The sequence below is a fragment of the Aspergillus aculeatinus genome (genome assembly GCF_003184765.1).
Source record: "Aspergillus aculeatinus CBS 121060 unplaced genomic scaffold BO66scaffold_2, whole genome shotgun sequence".
NCBI classification, from domain to species: Eukaryota; Fungi; Ascomycota; class Eurotiomycetes; order Eurotiales; family Aspergillaceae; genus Aspergillus; species Aspergillus aculeatinus.
In genome coordinates this window covers 202,105-223,346 of record NW_020291471.1, presented here as the reverse complement: position 1 = coordinate 223,346, position 21,242 = coordinate 202,105, and the positions used below count along the sequence as shown (strand labels likewise).

The window sequence follows — 21,242 nt, the reverse complement described above, 5'->3', positions numbered from 1 at the left end:
AGACTGCGATGTGGGTCACCAAAGTTACAAGTCAGAATATAAGAATGAATAGCAAAAGGTCCGCCGGGAATGGGATTGGGAATAGTGGAAGGGATTATTGAGGTATGGATGATGATGATGATGATATGTACCGGGATGGGGAATTGATGCGGCAGGTTCAGGGGGTGTGAGGTAGAAGATGTTTATGTAAAGGAAAGAGCCTGAGAGCAACTAGACGTGTGTTGTTACTGTGGTGCAGAGGCTAGGGACCGGAGGTTATAGAATAGGAGATAGGCGTCTGCGTTGAGGACGTCTGCCTCGGCCACTGGTGTTACTTGGTCGTCGTTGAAGAGCATCCACTGCTTGTTTTTGTTTGGGGTTAGTATTCAGGTGATGGTAACACCGGGGTGAATGAAGGATTGAGAGGGGCGGATGTGCATTGGAAGGATCAAGGGGAGAAGTCTTACCTCGTCTCCTTGGCGGCAGTAAACGTAATAGTGACCCGAATCCAGCTTGCCCTTGTGCACGACAGCGGATGAGAGGTCATACATGAAGCGTGCCTTGTCAACCTTGGAGTGTGGATTCGTCGTGTACGGGAGCATGTTGATGGAAAGCGGAAATTCAATCCGGCCTTCGAGTTTCTCGGAGACAGAGGCGCTGTGCTCGAATCGCTGGCATTTTGGGTTAGTCTGGACTGGTAAGGATGTGTGGGGGTTGGAAAGTTGTACCTTGAGCTGCATGCATAAGATGGCCGGCAGTTTCTTGATCCGCAACTGCTTGGTCGCCTTCTGAGAGCCCCCGTTGCACTGGCTGCAGTTGTATACGCCTGCCATGAGCTTCTCTGGGGATGTGAAACTCTCCAGGCATCCACTCAGCGTTGGGGTCGACGAACCAACCCCACCACCCATGGCTCGTTTCTTCACCTGTACATCGAGGCTGAGGTCCACCATCGGGTCCTCGGTTTTGGTGACATTGCCACACTTGTCGCATGTCACGCTACTACGGAGCTTGCCGTAGAATGTCTTGTGGAAGAAGCAAGGACATCCCTTCTGGTGGTTCTCGTGGTGGTCCTCGGTGCTTGCATGGAGTTTATCCACAAGGAATTGATAGTACTCGTGAGCGTCCTGTTGCTGATAACCGGCTAGTGTCTGCAGTGCAGGAAATGTTAGCGAGACTATTAGAATGAAAATCATGGTGCACATACGGGACTCGAGCGCCATGATGCCACAAGAAGATTCAAAGCAGTAAACCCTTCGGCCTTGTCGATGCTGTTGAAGTCGGCAAATGCTTCAGCAACTGCACAGCCTACACAGTCGGGAATAGTACAGTCATGCGGCTGGTGACCATCTCCAAGAAAATATGTGCTGAGGATTGGATCGTGTAGGAGAGTCTGCAGGATGACATTCAGATAACAGGTCTGGCCCAAGTTGAACAAGCCCCTGACACCCTGTTTTGCGCAGGGACGTTTGGTGGCATTGCTCCGAATGTATAGCTCATCTGCTGAACTATCGCTAAATCGACGTTTCTTGGCAACTGTGTGCGATTTTAGCGCCCATGGCAATGAGTCCGGTGAGCGCGCATGCTTACCTTGCAAGGCACTTTCTGCTGCGGAGCAGCGCAGTCTTTCCAGCCCATGATCGAAGACAAAGTCACCGCAGCCCTGACAATAGAGATTGCGAGCTCGAGAATCCATGACTAGGAGGGTCAGTGGTTGGCCTCGCACTTGGCGAGGATGACTTACAGAATGAGTGACCCGTCTTATCGGTGTGAGCTTGTCGCTCGCTCATCAAGCAGGTTTCTGAGCATGTCAAGCAAATATACTTGGGCTTTAAGAACCCGTGGGCCTTTGAACGAGCATTCTTAATGAGTCCGTCCACAGGTTTGGGCAAGACCGCCAGGGAGTTATGCGCCTTGATAAAGGAGCTCTTGAACTGCTCCGCCGTGTTGGCATCTTGTCCTAGCTGGGTGGCCAGGTGCTCTTTCGTAGAGATATCAGCAATCAATACCATATTTCAGACAATACATGGTCTAGAGGGTGTACATACCGCAGCCGAATTCGGCCTCCGAGAGCAATGAGACAGAGACCACACTGGCCACGGTCGCTACGGTCGCCATGACGGATCCGATGCACGACACAGGGGGTTTTGACAAAGAGCACAAGAAAGTCAAACCGGCACAGCCAAGGTCAAGACTCTATGAATCAAGAGAAGATGAGAGGGGTGATGTTCAGCAGGTCAACTGCAGATCAGAGAGGATCCATGCATTGCAGCACTGGGGAAGGTCTAGGTGTCATCCATATCAGTATTGTCTGTGAATCAGGCCAAGAAACAATGACTGGGACAGAGTATTGATAATATGTAACACGGATCACAGTACCTTATGGGATCCAATATAAAGACAGTGGGGATACTGAATAGATCAGCTCCGCAATAGAGTAAAAGTTGCAGCAGCCCGTGAGTGACACACTGGAGAGACTCCGCCAGCCACCGGAGGGTTCCGCTGTCGGGGATCGGAAGCGGGTGGATTCAGTCTGGACGGAGCTTCTTGTCCAGCCTTGCTTCGGCAATAATCCTTCCCACCACGAACCAGAAGTCCTGAGAGGCTTATAGAATGAAGAGCATGCGAGAGCAAGACTATTATAGAGCAATGATCCCAGAGACAGACAATTACAGAACGTCCTGGGTCTCGTTGCTGAGGAGGCGCAAGAAGCAGGTCAGGTCAGATCTTTTTTTGCGCAAGGGTCGACCGCGGCTGCTCCGGCGGCGATAAGACGCCGGATCCTCACTTGATCCGAGATCGCCTCCTGCGCCAATATGTACGAAGTAACACATCAGAGCGCAATAATACACCTTTTCGCAACAAGACCAACTACCATTCACCTACGAAAGTCACTCCTCACAATAGAATGTTGTGTACATTGTCCCCAATGCGAATTGAGCATTGAAGAGCTATCTTGAGACTAGTCTACCAACACACAATCTAACAACCTGTGTATACCAATTTTCCTGTGCTTGTCAAGCAGTATCGTATACGTATACCAAGATAGGTCAGCGCAGTCTGCTTCGCAGGCACCATCGCAACATCTTCACGACCTAGATCGTCCTATGTCTGCGGGACTTTGTCCTCGCCGGGCCTGCCAGTCGCGTGGGATAGCGGCCAAGAGCGTGCACCCCTGTATGCGCATAAGTTTTTTGCCGTAATTCATGTCGCTTCTCATGTCCTCATTCACTGCTGCTCTTGATCACCGAATGCCTCTTCCCCGGGGCAGCGCACTGGGCCGGGATCCTCGGCTAGAGCCTCTTGTAGCATATCGCCCAGTTGTCGAGCCGCGCATTCCTCTAGTGGCCCCTCTGGTTGTTCCTCTGGTGGTTCCTCTTGTAGATCCGCGCGAAGAAGCCGGGATCCTTGGCGTGGGCTTGGAAGAGATCATGCTCGGTGGGTTTTCGACAAACGAGGTATCCGTAGTCCTAAGGTCAAAGAATGTGTTCAGTATGATAGCGAAAAGGAGAAGGAAAGAGGCGAAAACTCCGGGCGACTTACATGAAAGTCATTTCTGCGTCATTGGTCGCTTGCGCTGCCTCCGCTTCAGCTGCTATTGGGTGTCAATATCTCATACTCGGGAAATTAAACAATGGAGCTGTACCGCTTTGCGTCTCCGCTTGTTTTGCCCTCCGGAATGATTCTGCGATCGGTGCCTGAGATGAATGAGCAAATTGATCATCGTGAAATACGGATCAGACTATTGCGGTTGAGCAGTCTCATACCTCTGGAAAATCCACACAGAAGGCATTCATGTTCATTCCGTACAAAAAACTGGCGAAGCTTTCGCTGAATCGTGTCAAGCTCTCATGCATTAATTGGAGATGCATGAAGTTGGCTTCCAGATCCGCCATCGAGTCTGCGAGTTCCGCGAACTGGGGTTCCAACGCATTGATGGCGGGTTGTGTATAGCCAGCATTGCCAATACTGCTTCCATATCCATGGGCTTCGCGGAACGAGGAGCGTGAACTGGGTCGCAAGGGGGTCGTGGGTCGAGAAGAGGGCCGAGGGCGCGATGCTGAGCGAGAAAACGCATCCATGATGACCGTGGTTGGCTGAATTGAGATCCGAGGGTCGGGATAGAGATCAGATGCTTGCGATACGGCACTGCGCAGCGCACAATTGAGGCGGAGAGTGGATTGAATATTCAGCTATCTCGGAAGTTTGTTCCTCAGATGAATGTCTTGAATCGGCGTGATGATTCTGATTAGATCGCAGGTTTGTTGACGGTTGCAAGTTTCGGTGCGGGCGGCGGGCGGCGGGCGGGCTGTTGTTGATTCCCCGCTTTGGGAAGGTGCGGTCACTGGACCAGTTGGACAGGCTGTGGATCATTGATGCCATATCCATCAGGCCCTAAGTCAGATCGCTGCCTGGACCAGGTTAGTGTTCAACTAATTAATGGGATGGGCCCGACTATAATTAGGGATCTCTGGAGGATCCCAAGTCCCCTGGCTAAGCAAAAGGAAGAGAACACACGAGTGCAAGACTATCTCAGATAGGAAAGCCCGGATAATTCGACCGCAACAACTCTCCTCATAATCTCATTTCATCCCCACCCTCAGTTAGTGGCCCCCTCCTCCCCTCTTCGCCCCCCTCTCCCCCCCTCTCCCCCCCCCTGGTTCAACACACCGATCGCAGTTCGGACCTGACGGACCCTGATTGTTCCAACCGTGACTAAAGCAGCCACTCCTCCTTCCTTTCGCCTCTTGCGCTCTTGCCTCCCTCTTTCCCCGCATTCCCGGCTCGATTTTTGAGGGTCTGATCATCCTCTCACGTTTCACCTCCAGCGTTGGCACAACAAAGTCGGAAACCTTCAGGAAGAAGCGCTAAAGGATCGCCAGTTAGATCAGATCTCCTATCCAGACTCAGGAGTCGCCCAAAGAGAAGCACATGCATGCTTGTTCTTCCTTGCGCCGCCGTCTGCTTCGTTCCTCGGCCAATCTGATTCCCTCTGCGCCCGCAAGACTTCAGAATCTAGGCCGTGCACAGATCCCCAGGTGCTTGTATCGGAATCGAAGACCTATAACTTGGTCTAACTCACCGAGGGCTTACTCCACTTCTCCATCGCATCAGTACGAACCGAGGAAGGCTTCAACCTTCTGGACGATCACATTCACCCTACTCCTAGTCGGTGCAGGAACCTGGCTGCAGGATAAATACTGGACAGTTGACGACGGACTTCCACCTTCTCCCGATTCCTCAAAACCTCATCAAGAAACAGATTCGCCTTTTCTCGGTATAATCGATACGTTGAAGACCATGCCTATTGAAGCTCAACCCGGAACCGTGGGCAACCTCACACCCGAACAGGAAGCAAAGCTCCAGGAGTTTTGGGTCCTGCTGCTCAAAGTGTGTGGCGTGGAAGGTCTCGAGCAATTGCAACAACAATCCAGCGAAGCACCTTCACCTACCCCAGCCCAGGAAAAGAAGAAGCCTACGAAGCGGCGATTCGGCCTCTTCGGGAGAGGCGGTGACGAGGCTGAAGACGATTCAGCTAGCTCTCAGTCAGCAAGCGACATCTCAACCAGTCTGGCCTCGATCAGCATCACCGATGGAGACGATAAGTACGGACAGTCGAAGGAGTTCCAGCAGGCTCTGGTTGATATGAAACCCGAAGAGATCCGAACCAGCCTATGGAACATGATCAAGCACGACAATCCCGACTCGTTGCTGCTCCGTTTCCTGCGGGCGCGCAAGTGGGATGTCAAGAAGGCGCTGATTATGTTGATCTCTACACTCCGATGGAGACTCCAGGAGGTCAAGCTGGACGAAGATATCATGAAGAATGGCGAGCATGGCGCGTTGAAGCAGAGCCAAACCGCCGATCCTGTTGAGAAGAAGGCCGGCGAGGACTTCTTGCTGCAGTTCCGCATGGGCAAGAGCTTCCTGCATGGTGTTGACAAGTCCGGTCGGCCTATTTGTGTGGTCAGAGTGCGCTTGCACAAAGCAGGGGATCAAGAGGTGGAGGCACTCGATCGGTTCACTGTCTACACCATTGAGACTGCTCGAATGATGCTTGCGCCTCCTGTCGAGACAGCTGTGGGTATCGAAACATCGGCTCTATGAAACCAGACACTGACTTAGACTAGTGCGTTGTTTTTGATATGACCGACTTCTCGCTGAGCAATATGGTAAGTTCCTCCCAATCGTCATCTTATCTGTTCTAACTTGCCGCAGGACTATCATCCAGTCAAGTATATGATCAAATGCTTCGAAGCCAACTACCCGGAGTGCTTGGGAGTGGTCCTAATCCACAAGGCTCCCTGGATCTTTTCCGGTTTGTTATTCCCTTGGACTACTTACAGCTTGCAATATTCTTAACCATTTTATCAGGAATCTGGAACGTCATCAAGGGCTGGCTTGACCCCGTCGTCGCCTCGAAGATCCAGTTTACCAAGAATGTCCAGGACTTGGAGAAGTTCATTCCTAGGGATCAAATCTGGAAAGAGCTTGAGGGTGACGAAAACTGGGCCTACAAGTACGTCGAGGCCGAACCCGACGAGAATAAGAACCAGGAGGACACTGCCAAGCGCGATGCGATGATCGCCGAGCGACAGCAACTCGCCAAGGAGTTGCAAGGTGCCACAATTGCCTGGATTGCAGCCAGCCAGAAGAAGGATGACTCGGCTTTGAAGACCGCGACTGAGACGAGGAACAGTCTCATTGAGCGGTTGAGAGCTCAATACTGGGAGCTCGACTCGTATGTCCGGGCTACCTCCCTCTATGATCGACTCAACATCATCCAGGGTGGCGGCAAGATTGAGTTCTACCCGGACGAGGTCAAGACGAAGGGAAATGCGCTTCATGAGGGATAGAACCTAGATGGGCGAACAAGCCTACATTACAAAGGTCTGTGTATAAATACATTATTGTTATATTTGTTACCCTGTGTGATATGATAGATGTCTCTGTGGGTCCTAATGATGCCTTGTCACGGTATAACGACCTGGAAAGAGCATTTCTATATGTACAATTGGATTGGGTCTTTTTTGTCTCCGGGGACACATTTCCTGATATGATAACTGTGGCTGGCAAGAATAGAGTAGAGGCTCACGAGCTCCAGGCTTTTCATTGTTTCGGATTACCTTTGTCAAGTAGATTGACTGGTAAATTTTCGTTTGTGAACTTAGCCCATCGTACATCTGGGGAGGATCCTTATCCATCCAGTGATCTTGAAAGCACTTACCATATCGGGCATGTTTCCCACAGGTGGCCCTGGCCCGAGCCCAAAAATGAGCATCTCTGTCGATCATAGTTCATACACTGGCACCGCGGTATGGAACTTGTCCTGAAACCATCTTGAACAAAGTCGATCGACGGACCAAACACTTTGCTTGTGTTTCAGATGTTCCTCCTGCAGTTGAGGAGAAGTCATGTTTGCATTTTCCCTGGTAGGTAAGGTTGGTCTTAATCGATCAACGCGGTAACACGGTGGTTGACACAATCTGTTGACTAGGCCATAGCTACTGCCCCGTCGCAGAAATTGCGATGGCTACCTAGCAAGCATCCCTACAACCGCTTTCGAGGAGCGACTTACGGTTGAGATAGGATCTTCGCGACGGCGGTGCAGTTTCCAGCGCACACCGATTGGAGGACACACGTGAGGATTTAGGATCAGTTAGCTTGCTAACTAGGTATCTACATCTTCGCCTTGAGCTCCTCGAACAGAGCCTTGAGCTTGTCCATGTCCGTCTCCTGAGTGGGCCAATGGATGCCGAGTCCCTCGGTCTCGTTGGGCTTGGGGATCTGCGGGTTATATAATGGTTATTATTGGGGATCGTCACCCCTTCCGCTGAAGCAGAGCGAAGAAAGAGGCTTACCATGTGGAAGTGAACGTGGTCCACGACCTGGTGCGCTATGCGACCATTGTTCTGGAGGATGTTGAAGTCGGTGGCACCGACCGCCTGCGCGATCTTCTTCGCTACGGGCTGGATAGTTGTACGACAAGTTAGAAGTCTGAGCAAACAAAGTTGTGCATGGGACTGCGAGGGTTCCGGGGGCTGCGTGTGGGTGAGGGGAATGTGGGTTGCTGTGCGTCTCCCAAGGTCCCCGGAGGAATGCAGCCCTTTTAAAGAAGAGGCAGATCTCTTCGCTTTTGGAATCCCTTGTGCAGTTTTCTCCCCTGTGCAGTTTTCTCCCCGGTCTCCCGGTTGCGAGTCTTCCACTTACCAGGAGTTCTGAAAGGTGGTCGTCGGGGATGTCGGTGAGCTTCGCACCGTGGTACTTGGGGATGACGAGCTGGTTGTATGGATTTCACTGGTTAGTGGGTGTTTATTTTCTTCTTTACTTGTGATTGTGATTGGGGATATGAGCTCGAGGAGAGATGGGGATTGTTAGGAGGGATAGTGGCATGGGGCGCAGATGGCTTATGCTTATGTTGCTGGGTTCGTGTGAACGAGACGAGGTGTCGTGCGGGGTTGATGCTTTTATCATGTGGTGACGAGATGTTTGGCACCGAAGATACTCACCGCGTGGCCCTTGCTGAGGGGCTGGATGTCAAGGAAGGCGAAGACCTTGTCGCTCTCGAAGAGCTTGAACGAAGGGATATCACCTATTTGTTCATACCGTCCGTTAGCTAGCTGTTTGAATACAGGTCGTGTCGGAGGAGTAATCAATGTGATTTGGTCTTGCGTATCGCGATGCAGAGGTGGAAGGTACCCTTGATGATCTTGCAGAAGATACAGGCCGCAGACATTTTGCTGTATATGCGCGCGGAGTGAGAGGCTCGGAATGCGTGGAGTTGTTTGGGAACCAGTGTCGTGATGACAGAATGCGGGGTCAAGCAAGGTCAACTTAGTCCAAAGGCGGAACGCGAGCTGGAGGGGGGGGGGGTCGTCGAAAACGAGGAATTGGAGGGGGAAAAAAAGAAAGAGGGGAAAGGCGCCGACCGCGGATCGAACGCTGGTAGGTGCTGACAAAAGGTAACATATAGGATACAATAAGAGTCAACCTCCGAGGAGTGGGACAAACTAGCTCAGAACCCATTTCTTGCCTTTTACCAGAGATGGCCGTGGTTTGCCCACAAAACTCCTCTTCTCAATCTTTGGACTCTTCCTTCGACACAGCTGTCGATTTTATTGTTTTTCTTTTTCTCGGTCAATGGACTTTTCATGGGGTGTTTAACAGGATTCTGACTTTTCCTGAATTTTCTAACCCCTAGATGAGGTCGTTCTGGGAGCTGCGGTGCGTGTCGTTTGGCTTTGAGGTCGGTGGGCGTAACGCCATCTCTATGCGCTGCAGCCGCACTGCGGGTACGGTGCCTCGCTACGCACAGCGCAGCAGTCTTTCTTTCTGTCTATAGAATTGGTTGAGATAACTCATTTTCCTTCACAGCTACTAGATCTTACTTATAAACATTGATTTTACTCCACGTCATCGACTCCACGTCATCGAATCAGAAGTATGCCACTCAAGCCACGCAGAGACTTGCCATGTACTACATTTTATGATGGTGTCGTCTATCCTACGCGTCTTTTGGTTCCTCTACGATCACCCTGGCCTACATGAACTGGGTCGATCAAGTCCGCAAACAGTACGGGGCATGATTGAGTGCATTGAGTATGTTCCAGTCCTTCAATGTCCATTCGGCAGCACTTGCCTTAGTTGGTTTAAGTCCTTGGAGAGCACTGGGTCCTTTGCGCGAAACTCACTCACTTGCACTAACTAGCCACCCAAAAGGGTTGTCCTATACGATAGGCGTGCCAGAAGGACCCCTAATCGCTCTCCACTAATGTTACATAGTCTACATGTGGTCTTTGCCGAGAAGCATCAGCAGACATATGATTCGGCGGGAAGACCGAGACTGCCACCCCCGCAGCATGGCAGCTCGCTATCTTATCGGGATCCTCTCTTATCTAGACAGTCACTGGATATTGAGGGGACCCAAGTGCTAAGTACATAAACCCTGAAACTGTCGCCTGAGACGCGCAGCATGATCTGCTTCCAGATCTACACACCAAGTCCTGCTAGGATAGCGAGATTTGCGCTCAGACGGCCTACGCTGTTTCCATTGAGGATCATCCGGACAAACCAACGTCGACACTTTTCTGTCTCGTGGACGCAAGCCATGTTGTCTACGGAGCTGACTGAGGCTCAAGTCTCAGCTCTTAGAGCCAATAAAGATCGCCTTGCCAAGGACCTTCACCACAGCTGTCAATGGGGCTCAGGCATTCGATGGGGAGAGTAAGTCCCGGACCATCCCTCTGCGAAGTACACAACTCGTCTTAGCGGTCATGCTCCGTATGGGATGAAAACAGCCTTCTTCGATCCCATCAAACAAGAGCCGTCGGTCAAGCTTGGAATCGCTAAGCTAATCAAATGGAATAGTGGCCCCACGGATACAGGAATGCAACGCCTGGCATTGTCGCAAGAGGACAAGCAAGTGAGGGATTGGTTCATTGAAACGACAAAAGCCCTCAAATGTCAAGTCACCATTGACGAGATGGGTAATATCTTTGCAGTTCGTCCTGGACGCAGGACAGATGTGCCCCCTGTCTTTATCGGCAGCCATCTGGATACGCAACCGACGGGCGGCCGTTACGATGGAATTTTGGGTGTCCTCTCCGGCATCGAAGCGTTAAAGTCCATGGACGACATGGGTCTCGAGACAGAGGGTGGTGTAGGCGTGGTCAACTGGACGAAGTATGGCAACCGACCTTCCTTCGTTTGAAAGGCTTGCGCTGATGAGTACAATAGTGAAGAAGGCGCGCGGTTCCCTATCAGCATGATCTCATCTGGAGTATGGGCTGAATGCATCCCCCTGTCGCAAGCCCACGAGCTAAAGGAAGTCCCAACGGTTGCATCTCTACCCACGGCGTCGTCAGCCCCAGAGACCATGAAATCGGCACTTGAGAAGATCGATTATCTTGGAAGTGTCCCATGTTCATACAAGCAGACTCCAATGGCTGCTCACTTCGAGCTTCATATCGAACAAGGACCCCATCTCGAGACTGCAGGCCAGCACGTAGGTGTCGTCACAGCCGTCCAAGCATACCGCTGGTTCCGCCTCACCATTGTCGGCAGAGATACCCATACGGGTACTACCGCTTTTGAGCATCGTGCAGATGCTTTGTATGCTTTCGCCCAGATGATGGTGCGTGCACGCGAGGTTGCTTCCTCTCATGGGTGCCTGGCCAGCGTTGGCATCGTGGAGGCCAAGCCCGGCAGCGTGAACACCGTCCCTGGCGTCGTCAGCTTTACTTTGGATATCCGCGGCCCAGAGGATGAGTTGGTCAATGTTGTGGAAACGCAATTGAGGAAGGACTTCGATGCCATCGCAGCGGAAGAAGGTAAGCCCATTGGGAAGCCTTGTCGCGTGGAATGGACTCTGGACTTCGATTCACCGGTGGTGAAGTTCCACCCGGACTGCATCGACTGCGTTCAGCAATCTGCAGAGGCAGTCGTTGCGGATTCTAATTCAACAGACCCCAAGTCTCTGACGAGAACGATCATGAGTGGTGCCGGCCACGACAGTGTCTTTACCTCGAAGAGGGTCCCGACTAGCATGATCTTCGTGCCATGCAAAGACGGGTTGAGCCATCATCCGGAAGAATTCTGCTCGGCAGATGATTGTGCAACCGGCGCATCAGTCATCTTACAAGCCGTTATCCGCTACGACCGTAAGAGATTCTCCAGCTAGTTCAAGAGACACATCATAGCGTTGAGCCCAAACAAAAGGCTATGACCCATCGTCTTGACAATCTTAACAATTATTTTACGAAAGAAGCAAAGCAAAGATGAAGTCATGAATCATGCCACTAATCCTAACTATTTCATGGTATCGAGACAGAAAAGCCAGGCATAATCCCAATTTTTGTTTCGGTTTGAGGAAGTGCATAGTGTAGCAATTTCTGACTGGACGTCTACTCAAGCCACACTAGCAGCATCCCGTGTAACCCTAGGAAGACCTGCAGGCGACATTCCTCTAGGAAGAGGGAGCACCACGGCCACGGCCGAAGCCACCACGGAAGCTGGGGGCGAACTCGCCGGGGGCACCACCCTCCTTGTTCTCACCCTGCTCGCGGCGGCGGTAGCCACCCTCACGGGGAGCACGGGGACGGCGCTCGCGCTCCTCACCACCCATCATGCCACGGGGGGGAGCGTGGGAACGCTGCTGCTTGATGTGGGTAGCGGGGACAACCTCGGCGGGGAGGTGGAGCCACTCGCGGAGGTAGTCAAGACCCTGGAAACGGAGGAAGCATTAGATTCTGGTCCATCCTGTCTTCGAGACAACGCGATAACATACCTCGGGGGTGAGGGTGTAGTAGTAGTACTGCCACGAGAAGCGGGTCTTGACGTAACCGCGGGAGTCAAGGGACTGGAGGGCCTTGATCACGTAGAGGTTCTTGGTGTCAATGTCGCCATGCTTGGGAAGGTTGAAGTCCTTCTTGGCCACGAGCACACCCTCTGCAGATAATATTCGTTAGTAAACCCATCCTCATTCTGTCGAGTCTTTAATCAACCCTCCACACAGCCACATCAAGACGGCAACAATATAAGGTAGAATTGTGAATCGAGAGACACCAAGTCTATCCAAATATCCATCCCATCCAAGGACTGGGGAGGACGCGACGAAGGGCGAAGAGAATGAATCACATACCGCGGAAGAGGTACTCGTGGATCTTCTTGCGGTCTTCCTTGGGGATAAGCCTGCGAAGGGTTAGTCAGGGTTCATATCATCATTGGCATAGCGCATCTTCAACAAAAAAGGGCTATACTCACATTGTTGCGAGTTCCTGGCGCTCTTCGGGGAATCGCTCTAACAACGCGCGAAGAGGGTGGTTTAAGAGTAGTTGATGTTGAGTGGAGCGGGCTGGCCGGCGAGTGGAAAAAGTGCGGTGATTCCCAATCTGGAAGCGCTTGTAGGGTTGTCGCCCTAATCGATTTCCGCTAGCTTGATAAGGTTGTGTCACGTGTAACTGTTACATCACGTGGCTTCAGGCCTTAGGCCCCTGCGGTGGACAGGCAATTAGTCATTGATCCGCTCTTATCGGGGGAAACTCTCCGCATTGCGTTATTACTTCTAGACCTCCGCCCAGCAAGCGCCTCTCGCCCCGTCAGATCGAACCTTGACTCCACCTTGAACAACTGTCGCAAGGGTTGAGTTTCTACTCATCTCTCTTCTCATCGCGGAACCCATATCAGCCTTCTTCCATATCACGCGCAGCTCAACACACGAACAACATGGCGCCGCAAAACATCAACGTGCTCCTTTCATCCTTCCCGGGACTTTCACTTCCCTCCACGGTCACTTTCTCGCTGCCCTCATCCTCGAGTCTCGCCGATCTCACCGATAAAATCTCATCCTACCTCCCGCCTTCGATCCCACTCCACTCCTTGATCCTGACGACCACCAACAACAAGCAACTCCTCCCCTCCGCCGAACCGCTCCTGCCTTATCTCGCCAGCAGCACGAATGGCGACGCCGCCGCCACCACCGCACCGTCCCTCCTTCTCCCCCTCCGGCTCAGCGTGCCCCTCTGCGGAGGCAAGGGTGGGTTCGGATCCCAGCTGCGCGCCGCCGGCGGGCGCATGTCGAGCAAGCGCAAGCGCAACCAAGGCGACGACAATGGCTCCAGCCGCAACCTTGACGGCCGGCGGCTCCGCACCGTCAACGAGGCCAAGGCGCTGGCCGAGTACCTGGCGCTGAAGCCGGAGATGGACAAAAAGGAAAAGGAGGAGCGCCGCCGCCGGTGGCAGGCCGTCGTGGAGGCGGCGGAGAAGCGGCAGGAGGAGCTGAAGAACGGCGGCGGGAAGCAGAAGATCGACGGCCAGTGGATGGAGGATAAGGAGGAGATGAACGAGAAGGCGCGCGAGGCGGTCTTGATGGCCATGAAGGACGGCATGTGGACGGACAATCTGCGCGATACGATCCTCGGGGGCTCGAGCACCAGCGCCAGCGCCAGTGAGGGCAGTGATCGGGATACTTCGTCTACTGGGGATGAGAGTGAGGGTGAGGATAATGGTGATGCGAAGGAGGAGGAGATGGTCGATGTGCCTGGTCCGTCAAATGCGACTCGCAGCAGTGCACCTCGGCGTTATATCGGGTTCGATGAGGATGATGAGTTCATGAGTGACTCTGAGGAGGAGGAGGAGGAGGAGGAGGAGGTTGAAGATGTCAAGGGAAAGGGGAAAGCGAAGGCTTGAAGAGGTATATCGCTTGATGGTCAATGGTTTTGCGTGGCGCATGGTCTGGGCTGGGCATTCACTGTTACTTTACTCTGGGTTTCTATTATGATTTTTATGCATGATTGCTTTCGTGTAACTACTCAATAGCCAAGCGAATGTTGTTTATACCAATTGAAGATAATGGATATGAGGTCTACAAGAAAACTGGAGAGATTGCCACTACCAGTAGCAAGTTAACACAAGCCAAAGACTCTGGGTTCGCCACGGCGACTTTTTTACGGCCCGCTAAGCGGACCATCGATGCTATCAACTATCAGTCAACAACTATCAATCGAAGTTTCTTGCTGCAACGCCTTTCGCCGCATTTCCTGCTTGTACAAATTTCAAAATGCCGCCATATCTCGGGCGGATTGTCCCAAGAACGACTAGGATATTCCGACTTCCGTCGCAACTCCAGTCCCGCGCCAAACCACTCCCATTGTACCTTTTGACGCGGCCGGAAGTCCTTGCCCGCCGCACGCCCGCGAGTCAATATCTCAGCAAAGAGCTACGCAATTACTCCACGACCGATTTCCCACCCGATATCTCCTCGTCGATCTCTCCGGATTCGCTGCCTGTCTGTTGCCCAGGATGCGGGGCGTATACGCAGACCGTTGAGCCCGCCGAGCCTGGGTACTACAGCAAAACCAGAAAACACGTACGAAAGCTTGGGCAGGAGGCGCAACAGCTTGTCGCAGCCCCGGACGCTGAAGGGGAGAAGGCGGCAGAAAGAATCCAGCAGTATCTCGCGAAAGAAGCTGCAGATTGGGGCGAGTCGTCGGCCAGACGTGAGTGATATTCCAGTTGCACCCCCCTCTCCTCCTGTGCATTGTGTCTGTGCTGACACACGGATGATCCCCCATTTAGCCAAGAGATATCTTGAGAAAGATGCTGCTGCTGCTGGCGAATATCTCGCAAAGACACAAGCGCCCATACAGGTTTGTGACCGATGCCACGACCTCCTTCACCACAATAGGGCCGTCCCGGCCATCTCACCCTCGATCGACTCCATCCGGGCATACCTGGACGAGTCGCCGCACAAGCATAACCATGTTTACCATCTGGTGGACGCAGCCGACTTCCCCATGTCTCTCATTCCAAATATCTACAAAGCACTGAACATCATGGAACCACGCTCGCGGAACCGTCGCTCGGCCACCCACCAGTATTCGGGCTCCAAGAGGCTCCCAACCCTTCACATTGTCATCACGAGGTCCGATCTCTTAGCCCCTACGTGGGATCTGGTCAACTCGAAGATGGAGTACATCCGCAAGATGCTCCGTATCCAACTCAATCTGTCGTCCGAAGAGTTCCGTCTGGGCCAGGTGCACATGATCAGTGCGCAGCGAGGCTGGTGGACCAAGCAGGTCAAGGAGGAGATCCAGAACCACGTGGGTGGCGTCTGGGTAGTTGGCAAGGCCAATGTCGGCAAAAGCAGTTTCATCGAGGCGTGTTTTCCCAAAGACTCGAGAAATCTGGAGAAGATCGCGGACCTCGTGGAACAACGGGAGATCGAGTCGAAGCGGCAGGGCCAGCAGCAGCCGGAGGAGCACCTAAGCTTTCTCGACTCGGACAGCCTCCTGCCCCCGGCACCCCGTGAGGACATGTTCCCCGTGCTCCCCGTGGTCTCTACCCTCGCCGGCACGACCGTCTCCCCGATCCGCATCCCCTTCGGCCGCGGCCGGGGCGAGATGATCGACCTCCCCGGCCTCGAACGCGGCGACCTCACCAACTACGTGCGGCCCGAACACCAACGCAACCTCATGATGACGAAACGCGTCAAGCCCGAGCGCCTGACCGTAAAGCCGGGCCAATCGCTCCTCCTCTGCGGTGGCCTCATCCGCATCACCGCCGTGCGACCCGACGACATCATCCTGGCGGCCTGCTTCGTGCCCTTCGAGACCCACGTCACCCGCACCGACAAGGCCATCGAGATGCAACGCGGCGACCGCCCCTACCCCGGCGACCCCATCCTCCGCGACGACACCGTGGGCACCTTCGCCTCGGCCGGCCGCATCGACCTCCAGTGGGACGTCACCCACTCCCACCTCCCCACCTCCATCGCCAAGGCCGTCGCGGACCACGGCAAACCCATCCCCGAGCTCCCCTACCGGGTCATGGCCGCCGACGTCCTGATCGAGGGCTGCGGCTGGGTCGAGCTCACCGTGCAGACCCGCGCCAGGTCGCACGCCCTCACCGTCGATGAGTACGACGAGGACATGGACGACGACTACCTGCTCGGCGCGTCCAAGGATGTGGCGGCCTTCTCCCGCACGCCCCAGGTCGAGGTCTTCACGCCCCACGGTCGTCATATCGGATCCCGGGCCCCCCTGGAGTGCTACAAGTACATCGCCGAGAAACAGGCGGCGGTGAAACGGCAGGCGCGAGGTCGCGGCCGCCAGAGCATTAGCCATCAGAAACGGGTGAAGGCCAGCCGTCGTGCTTCCTCCTCTTAGGTTCCCTGTTTCTTTTCTTTTTTCTTTCCCGTCGGGCCCTCCGAGGGTAGGTGTAGGCATGTAAATGTATACTAGCTTGTTCTACCTTGTCATGTTCCGCATAGCGATTGGTGTTGTTCATTTTGTCATTGTCGTATATAAAGAAGTGGTGGTGCGAATATTGGAAATCTCTTCTCGATGGCTTTCCACTTGTTCGATTTCTAGTTTCTAGTTTAGCATAAATCAGAGCATCCAGATATACTAATTCCATGTTTGCAAATGTTCAGTTCAGGTTTGTTCTTTTTTTTTTGTTCTAGTGTTGTGGAAGTCATCAGGTTGTGCCGCCTTAGTCTGCTCCGAACTGTGGTTCAAAAATATATATCTCGACACACCGAGAACTCTCAACCGGACTACTCACATATCTAGGCAAGACAAGCTACATAGTAAATCAGGGAAGATTTAGACGTAACATCATCAACTTTAGAATTCTTCTTCTTTTCCATATGCCATGTTTGCTTCTGTTCCAAAGATATCAATCATTTCCCCCAAGCGGTCTGTCTAACTGGTCTAAAGGCAGGATGGGACGGACCCCCTTCCCTTCCCGCCCCTTCCTCCATGCAAGCCACACTAGCCCCAATCTAAAGGGTACTTCAAGCACATTTACTCAATGTTAGCGAAGTGGAACGAGGGCTGACCGGGGACGGCGTTCTCAGCGAAGAGGCCCTCCCGCTTCTCCCCAGTGCCCAGCACCTCTCCGGTCTTGCCGCCCTCGTCGACGGCGATGATCTCGAGGGCCTTGGCGCCGGTGACGCGGGTGATGGCGCCCCGCATCTCCTGGAGGACGGCGAACTCGTCGAAGGGCAGCTTGCGCTCGAAGACGGTGTCGGGGGCCTCCCGGTTGACGACGAGGCGGCGCTTGAGGGCCTGGACGAAGGGCATGGCCTTCTTCATCTCGCCGAGCTTGCCGACCTGGGCGTTGAGCGCCTTGTCGTTGATGGCCAGGCCGTCGAAGGCCTCGCGCACCAGGTCGATGTACTTCTCCTGCCACTGCGGGTACTTCTTGGCCGCGTAGATGGAGAGCTTCTTGGGCTTGCGCGGGTCGAACGTCACCTGCTTGCCCTTGGAGAGCTTCTTGACGAAGGCCGCCTCGGCCGAGGTGATGTTCGACGAGGTCGCGCGCGTGTAGGCCAGCGCGGCGGAGAGCTCCGGCGAGACCTCGGGGACGCTGGGGAATTGCGCCTTGTGGATGGTTTCGGGCTTGGTGGTGATGTTAGATTTTAAATGGGAAGGATAGGGGGATATGGGTTGTGTTGGCAGACGAACCTTCTTCAGGATCTCCAGCCAGACGTATTCGGCCCAGTGAGGAGCAATGATGGCGATCATCAGAGCCTGAAGCTCGATGTACCGCGCCACCATGTCGCGGTGCAGACCGACTCCGGAGGTCGAGGTGGCCTCACGGTAGTAGTCACGGGCACTGACGAAGTCGTACAGACCGGACTTCAAGGCGAGCTTGAAGTTGGTGCTGGTTGGTGTTAGTTAGCTACTGGCGGGTAATCATTCAGGCAGTTTAGGGGGTGCTTACTCCTGGTAGTGCTTCTTGGTCTCACGGACCAGGCTGTTCAGCTCGTTGTCGAAGAGCTTGTCCCAGAAGGAATCGGCAGGGCCGGTGCGCAGACTCTCATCCTTGATGGTCTCCTCCATCCAGTCCTTCAGGGTGTGAAGACGGAGAATGTTGCTGTTGGCAACGGTCTCCTCGAAGTTGGCATCCTCGATACCATCACCGGCATCGGCGAAGGCGATGCGAGTAGCATCGGCACCGAACTTCTCGACGGCATCCTTCAAGGTCAAGAAGTTACCCGTACTCTTACTCATCTTCTCACCGTTCAGGAGCAAGTGACCGTTGGCACGGACACCCTTGGGCCAGTACTCGGGAGGGAAGAGGGCAACGTGGATGTACAGGAAGAAGGTCAAGTGGTTGGGAATGAGATCCTTTCCGGAGACACGGACATCCAAGGGGTACCAGTACTCGAACTCTCTGCGCAGCTGCAGCAGGGCCTCCTTGTTGATCCCGCTCTTGGAGATGAGCTCGTCGCTGAGCTCACGGCGGCAGAAGACGTAATCCCAGACCTCGTCGATCATCTGCTCCGCCTTGATGTTGAGTGAGCCGAGAGTCTTACCATAGCGGTCACCGTGCAGGAGGTGAGCGATGGTGTAGTAGGCCATGTAGACCGTAGAGTCACTCAAACTCTCAACCAGGAACTGTTGGTCCCATGGCAGCTTCGAACCCAGACCGTACGTTCTGGCGCAAGCCCAGCGGTTGAGCCAGGAGAGGTTCTTCTCGAAACCGTTCTTGGTCTCGTTAGAGTAGGTGTTCAAGGTGTTGACCACGTGGTCCAGGGTGTCCTGCTGCCACTTGGCGTCGTTCTCACCGTAGTTCAGGAACCATTGGCCGAGATAGGCGACAACACAGTCATCTCCACTGCGGCTGACAACCTTGCCCATGGGGTCGGCGAAGGGGAAAGCATCTCCGCTGTCGTAGAGAGCCTTGCGGATCTTGTCCTTCACAGCGCTGACGGGCTGACCCTTGAACTCACCAACAAGCATGGTACCCTTGTAGAAGGCCTCACCGTAGGCGAGCTCCTTAGCCTGTGCCAGCTGGTTGACATCTTTAGGAGAGTTGATCTTAAGCTGCTTAACCAGAGCAGGAGCAGTGAGGTTTCCGTAGGTTGGGGTCTCAATAAGAGGGAAGATTTCGAGCTCAGCCCACTCCTTCTTGATGCCGTAGTACTCGGGCTTCTTAGCAAGATCGAGCAGAGTGGCGTAGTCATCAGGACTGTCAGAGGGGACGGAGGTGACGACACCGGTACCCTTGGTAGCCGAGACACCTTCCATGGGGAGGATACGGACACCTTCGGTGTGGAAAGAGAGGGGAGCGTTGACGAGGGTTCCGACGAAAGCCGATCCGGGGGCCTCGACGACAAGAGGCAGCTGGTCCTGAGACTTGGGGAAGTTCTCGCTGGTGAAGAAAGTTCCCTGGAAGGCCATGTTCCAGGCAGCTCGCTTGGTGGCAACAAAGTACTCCTTCTCCTTCACCTTGTAAAGACCATAGGTGATCTTAGGGCCGAGGAAGCAGCAGGTCTGGCCATACATGGTCTCAGGGCGGAGAGTAGCAGGGACAAAGTAGACGCTGGCATCCTCTTCAATCTTACCCTTGACCAACTCAGCAATTTGAGGGGCCCATTCCTTGACCTTCAGCTTCATGGCGGTGTATTCCTGAGGTCCGATTCCCTCACCCTCGGTTCGGTCGTGGTCCATGCAAGGCTGTCCATCCTTGGGGGAGTAGATGGTGTAACGACTACCGTACTGGATCTTTCCGAGCTCGTGGAGGCGGTTCATCTGCCAGCGGACAAAGGCGTCATAGTAGGGGTTGGCGTCGGTGGTGACGAACTGTCTGCGCCAGTCAATTCCGGCACCAATGCTGTCGAGATCGCGGATAGCGAGAGGGGGGAAGTGCTGAAGCCAGTAAGCGGCATCGGCAAACTTGTGGATCTCCTCAAGAGGGATACCGATAGCCAACATGATCTGGAACTGGTACTTCATCTTGACAGTCTTCGCGGCGGCCTTGCTCTTCTTGCCGGAGAACTTCTCGGCCTGCTCGGCCTTGACCTCCTGGGTCGGGGCGGCGACGGCAGCCTGCTCCTGCTCACTCTCCTCCTTGTAGTTCTCAAAGCTCTGGCCGAACTTCTGGACCTCATCACGGAGCTTGTCGGCGCAAGCCTTGATGGGCATACCGGTGCAGTGGAAACCCAGAGGGAAGAGAGCACGCTTGCCCTCCATACGGGCCACACCAGTCATGAACTCAACCTTACTGGCAGTGAAACTGTGACCAGCGTGCAGAGTACCGTTCATGTAGGGATAAGCCATGGTTCCGAAGAACTTGGGGTGCTTCTCGCGGAGCTCCGCCGCGGAGATGCTGCCGTAAGGCACCTCAGCGTCGGAGGGGGCATCGACCTCGAAGACCTTGTTCTCCTTCCATTGCTGTTGGTATTTCTTCTCGATAGCAATAAGGGTGTCTCTCTTCTCGGTCTGTGAGTGAGATCGAGGTTAGCACGGATTGCATGACAAAGAGGGGCTTCTTGCGGTAGGAAGAGGGGCAAGTGAGTCGCACGTTTTCCAGCTTCAGAGTGTTTTTAGTGCTGTTGCCCTGATCGAGCGCAGCTGCGGAAGCAGCAGCGGCTGCCATTGCTCCAGATAGAAGGTCTTCTTTTCGTAGAAATGAAGATAAAGAAGCCCTGGGGCAAGGATGGAAAGCGGAGTCTTATAGATCGTCTCGAGTCGCCGCGGGGTTCGAAAAGAATTCCTCCGTATGTGGGAAAAGGCGGTCCGTGAGTCACCGCCTGCCTCTTTCTACTCCGAACTCGCTGCAAACCAATTGACGGTATAAGATGGAACTGAGATTCGATAGGAAGGTGGCTTTGTCTGGCTTTAAATAGAATGAGTATGAGCTAGAGGTCCTATCTGGGATCTATTGCTTATGGGTGCAGTCTGTGACTCACAGGGATAATATATTGGTGAAGGAGTGTATTGTTTGTACACCCCAGATTAACTACTGGCTGAACCGGG

At 53.8% G+C, this 21,242-nt stretch overlaps 9 protein-coding genes across 9 annotated transcripts; 4 read left to right on the top strand and 5 right to left on the bottom strand.

Moving 5' to 3' along the window:
• Nucleotides 1-138: 138 nt before the first annotated feature.
• On the bottom strand, nucleotides 139-2,245 carry BO66DRAFT_65968 (putative ubiquitin C-terminal hydrolase Ubp8). Its single transcript, XM_025653480.1, has 7 exons — nucleotides 2,025-2,245; nucleotides 1,721-1,957; nucleotides 1,567-1,674; nucleotides 1,184-1,512; nucleotides 708-1,127; nucleotides 447-650; nucleotides 139-338 (listed from the first exon to the last, which is right to left on the bottom strand). Exons 1-7 carry the CDS (start codon nucleotides 2,092-2,094, stop codon nucleotides 225-227), a joined length of 1,482 nt encoding a protein of 493 aa, XP_025508599.1. The 5' UTR covers nucleotides 2,095-2,245; the 3' UTR covers nucleotides 139-224.
• Nucleotides 2,246-2,891: 646 nt separating this feature from the next.
• Nucleotides 2,892-4,271, bottom strand: BO66DRAFT_65950 (DASH complex subunit DAM1). The gene is made up of 4 exons (XM_025653479.1): nucleotides 3,744-4,271; nucleotides 3,623-3,674; nucleotides 3,520-3,571; nucleotides 2,892-3,446 (listed from the first exon to the last, which is right to left on the bottom strand). Exons 1-4 carry the CDS (start codon nucleotides 4,056-4,058, stop codon nucleotides 3,221-3,223), a joined length of 645 nt encoding a protein of 214 aa, XP_025508598.1. The 5' UTR covers nucleotides 4,059-4,271; the 3' UTR covers nucleotides 2,892-3,220.
• Nucleotides 4,272-4,486: 215 nt separating this feature from the next.
• On the top strand, nucleotides 4,487-7,057 carry BO66DRAFT_65931 (CRAL-TRIO domain-containing protein). The gene is made up of 5 exons (XM_025653478.1): nucleotides 4,487-4,579; nucleotides 4,702-6,057; nucleotides 6,108-6,149; nucleotides 6,196-6,295; nucleotides 6,352-7,057. The coding sequence occupies exons 2-5, from the start codon at nucleotides 4,909-4,911 to the stop codon at nucleotides 6,831-6,833; spliced, it is 1,773 nt and encodes a 590-aa protein (XP_025508597.1). The 5' UTR covers nucleotides 4,487-4,579; nucleotides 4,702-4,908; the 3' UTR covers nucleotides 6,834-7,057.
• Nucleotides 7,058-7,567: 510 nt separating this feature from the next.
• BO66DRAFT_387597 (HIT family protein) lies at nucleotides 7,568-8,834 on the bottom strand. Its single transcript, XM_025646349.1, has 5 exons — nucleotides 8,677-8,834; nucleotides 8,487-8,569; nucleotides 8,188-8,256; nucleotides 7,839-7,946; nucleotides 7,568-7,764 (listed from the first exon to the last, which is right to left on the bottom strand). The coding sequence occupies exons 1-5, from the start codon at nucleotides 8,711-8,713 to the stop codon at nucleotides 7,657-7,659; spliced, it is 405 nt and encodes a 134-aa protein (XP_025508596.1). The 5' UTR covers nucleotides 8,714-8,834; the 3' UTR covers nucleotides 7,568-7,656.
• A 1,146-nt stretch (nucleotides 8,835-9,980) lies between these two features.
• Nucleotides 9,981-11,822, top strand: BO66DRAFT_387596 (M20 family metallo-hydrolase). The gene is made up of 3 exons (XM_025646348.1): nucleotides 9,981-10,200; nucleotides 10,345-10,659; nucleotides 10,714-11,822. The coding sequence occupies exons 1-3, from the start codon at nucleotides 10,085-10,087 to the stop codon at nucleotides 11,654-11,656; spliced, it is 1,374 nt and encodes a 457-aa protein (XP_025508595.1). The 5' UTR covers nucleotides 9,981-10,084; the 3' UTR covers nucleotides 11,657-11,822.
• Nucleotides 11,823-11,959: 137 nt separating this feature from the next.
• On the bottom strand, nucleotides 11,960-12,665 carry BO66DRAFT_286001 (40S ribosomal protein eS10; the record flags this gene model as incomplete). The annotated part of the gene is made up of 3 exons (XM_025643128.1): nucleotides 11,960-12,199; nucleotides 12,263-12,423; nucleotides 12,617-12,665. Coding segments are annotated over 3 exons (450 nt in total), but the record flags the coding sequence as incomplete, so codon positions are not given.
• Nucleotides 12,666-13,026: 361 nt separating this feature from the next.
• BO66DRAFT_387595 (telomere maintenance SDE2 family protein) lies at nucleotides 13,027-14,349 on the top strand. The gene has a single exon (XM_025646347.1). The coding sequence runs from the start codon at nucleotides 13,201-13,203 to the stop codon at nucleotides 14,161-14,163; it is 963 nt and encodes a 320-aa protein (XP_025508593.1). The 5' UTR covers nucleotides 13,027-13,200; the 3' UTR covers nucleotides 14,164-14,349.
• A 166-nt stretch (nucleotides 14,350-14,515) lies between these two features.
• Nucleotides 14,516-16,786, top strand: BO66DRAFT_425181 (uncharacterized protein). Its single transcript, XM_025650216.1, has 2 exons — nucleotides 14,516-14,972; nucleotides 15,052-16,786. Exons 1-2 carry the CDS (start codon nucleotides 14,534-14,536, stop codon nucleotides 16,638-16,640), a joined length of 2,028 nt encoding a protein of 675 aa, XP_025508592.1. The 5' UTR covers nucleotides 14,516-14,533; the 3' UTR covers nucleotides 16,641-16,786.
• Nucleotides 16,787-17,025: 239 nt separating this feature from the next.
• BO66DRAFT_387593 (leucine--tRNA ligase CDC60) lies at nucleotides 17,026-20,921 on the bottom strand. Its single transcript, XM_025646346.1, has 4 exons — nucleotides 20,788-20,921; nucleotides 18,202-20,705; nucleotides 17,943-18,141; nucleotides 17,026-17,876 (listed from the first exon to the last, which is right to left on the bottom strand). Exons 1-4 carry the CDS (start codon nucleotides 20,860-20,862, stop codon nucleotides 17,280-17,282), a joined length of 3,375 nt encoding a protein of 1,124 aa, XP_025508591.1. The 5' UTR covers nucleotides 20,863-20,921; the 3' UTR covers nucleotides 17,026-17,279.
• Between the last annotated feature and the right edge of the window lie 321 nt (nucleotides 20,922-21,242).

Bases quoted from the DNA above. Each gene is read 5' to 3' on its own strand.
- BO66DRAFT_65968 (XM_025653480.1), bottom strand. From the start codon at position 2,094: ATGGCGACCGTAGCGACCGTGGCCAGTGTGGTCTCTGTCTCATTGCTC. The intron at 1,128-1,183 runs GTATGTGCACCA...CCTGCACTGCAG, and splicing joins CATCATGGCGCTCGAGTCCC to ACACTAGCCGGTTATCAGCA. The intron at 339-446 runs GTAAGACTTCTC...AAAAACAAGCAG, and splicing joins ACTGCCGCCAAGGAGACGAG to TGGATGCTCTTCAACGACGA.
- BO66DRAFT_65950 (XM_025653479.1), bottom strand. From the start codon at position 4,058: ATGGATGCGTTTTCTCGCTCAGCATCGCGCCCTCGGCCCTCTTCTCGA. The intron at 3,675-3,743 runs GTATGAGACTGC...CATTCATCTCAG, and splicing joins TCTGTGTGGATTTTCCAGAG to GCACCGATCGCAGAATCATT. The intron at 3,572-3,622 runs GTACAGCTCCAT...GACACCCAATAG, and splicing joins ACAAGCGGAGACGCAAAGCG to CAGCTGAAGCGGAGGCAGCG.
- BO66DRAFT_65931 (XM_025653478.1), top strand. From the start codon at position 4,909: ATGCATGCTTGTTCTTCCTTGCGCCGCCGTCTGCTTCGTTCCTCGGCC. The intron at 6,058-6,107 runs GTGGGTATCGAA...GACTTAGACTAG, and splicing joins CGCCTCCTGTCGAGACAGCT to TGCGTTGTTTTTGATATGAC. The intron at 6,296-6,351 runs GTTTGTTATTCC...CCATTTTATCAG, and splicing joins GGCTCCCTGGATCTTTTCCG to GAATCTGGAACGTCATCAAG.
- BO66DRAFT_387597 (XM_025646349.1), bottom strand. From the start codon at position 8,713: ATGTCTGCGGCCTGTATCTTCTGCAAGATCATCAAGG. The intron at 8,570-8,676 runs GTACCTTCCACC...ATGAACAAATAG, and splicing joins CTTCTGCAAGATCATCAAGG to GTGATATCCCTTCGTTCAAG. The intron at 7,765-7,838 runs GTAAGCCTCTTT...TATAACCCGCAG, and splicing joins ACCACGTTCACTTCCACATG to ATCCCCAAGCCCAACGAGAC.
- BO66DRAFT_387596 (XM_025646348.1), top strand. From the start codon at position 10,085: ATGTTGTCTACGGAGCTGACTGAGGCTCAAGTCTCAGCTCTTAGAGCC. The intron at 10,201-10,344 runs GTAAGTCCCGGA...CAAATGGAATAG, and splicing joins TCAGGCATTCGATGGGGAGA to TGGCCCCACGGATACAGGAA. The intron at 10,660-10,713 runs GTATGGCAACCG...TGAGTACAATAG, and splicing joins GGCGTGGTCAACTGGACGAA to TGAAGAAGGCGCGCGGTTCC.
- BO66DRAFT_387595 (XM_025646347.1), top strand. From the start codon at position 13,201: ATGGCGCCGCAAAACATCAACGTGCTCCTTTCATCCTTCCCGGGACTT.
- BO66DRAFT_425181 (XM_025650216.1), top strand. From the start codon at position 14,534: ATGCCGCCATATCTCGGGCGGATTGTCCCAAGAACGACTAGGATATTC. The intron at 14,973-15,051 runs GTGAGTGATATT...TCCCCCATTTAG, and splicing joins GGGCGAGTCGTCGGCCAGAC to CCAAGAGATATCTTGAGAAA.
- BO66DRAFT_387593 (XM_025646346.1), bottom strand. From the start codon at position 20,862: ATGGCAGCCGCTGCTGCTTCCGCAGCTGCGCTCGATCAGGGCAACAGC. The intron at 20,706-20,787 runs GTGCGACTCACT...TCTCACTCACAG, and splicing joins ACACTCTGAAGCTGGAAAAC to ACCGAGAAGAGAGACACCCT. The intron at 18,142-18,201 runs GTAAGCACCCCC...AACACCAACCAG, and splicing joins ACCAAGAAGCACTACCAGGA to CACCAACTTCAAGCTCGCCT.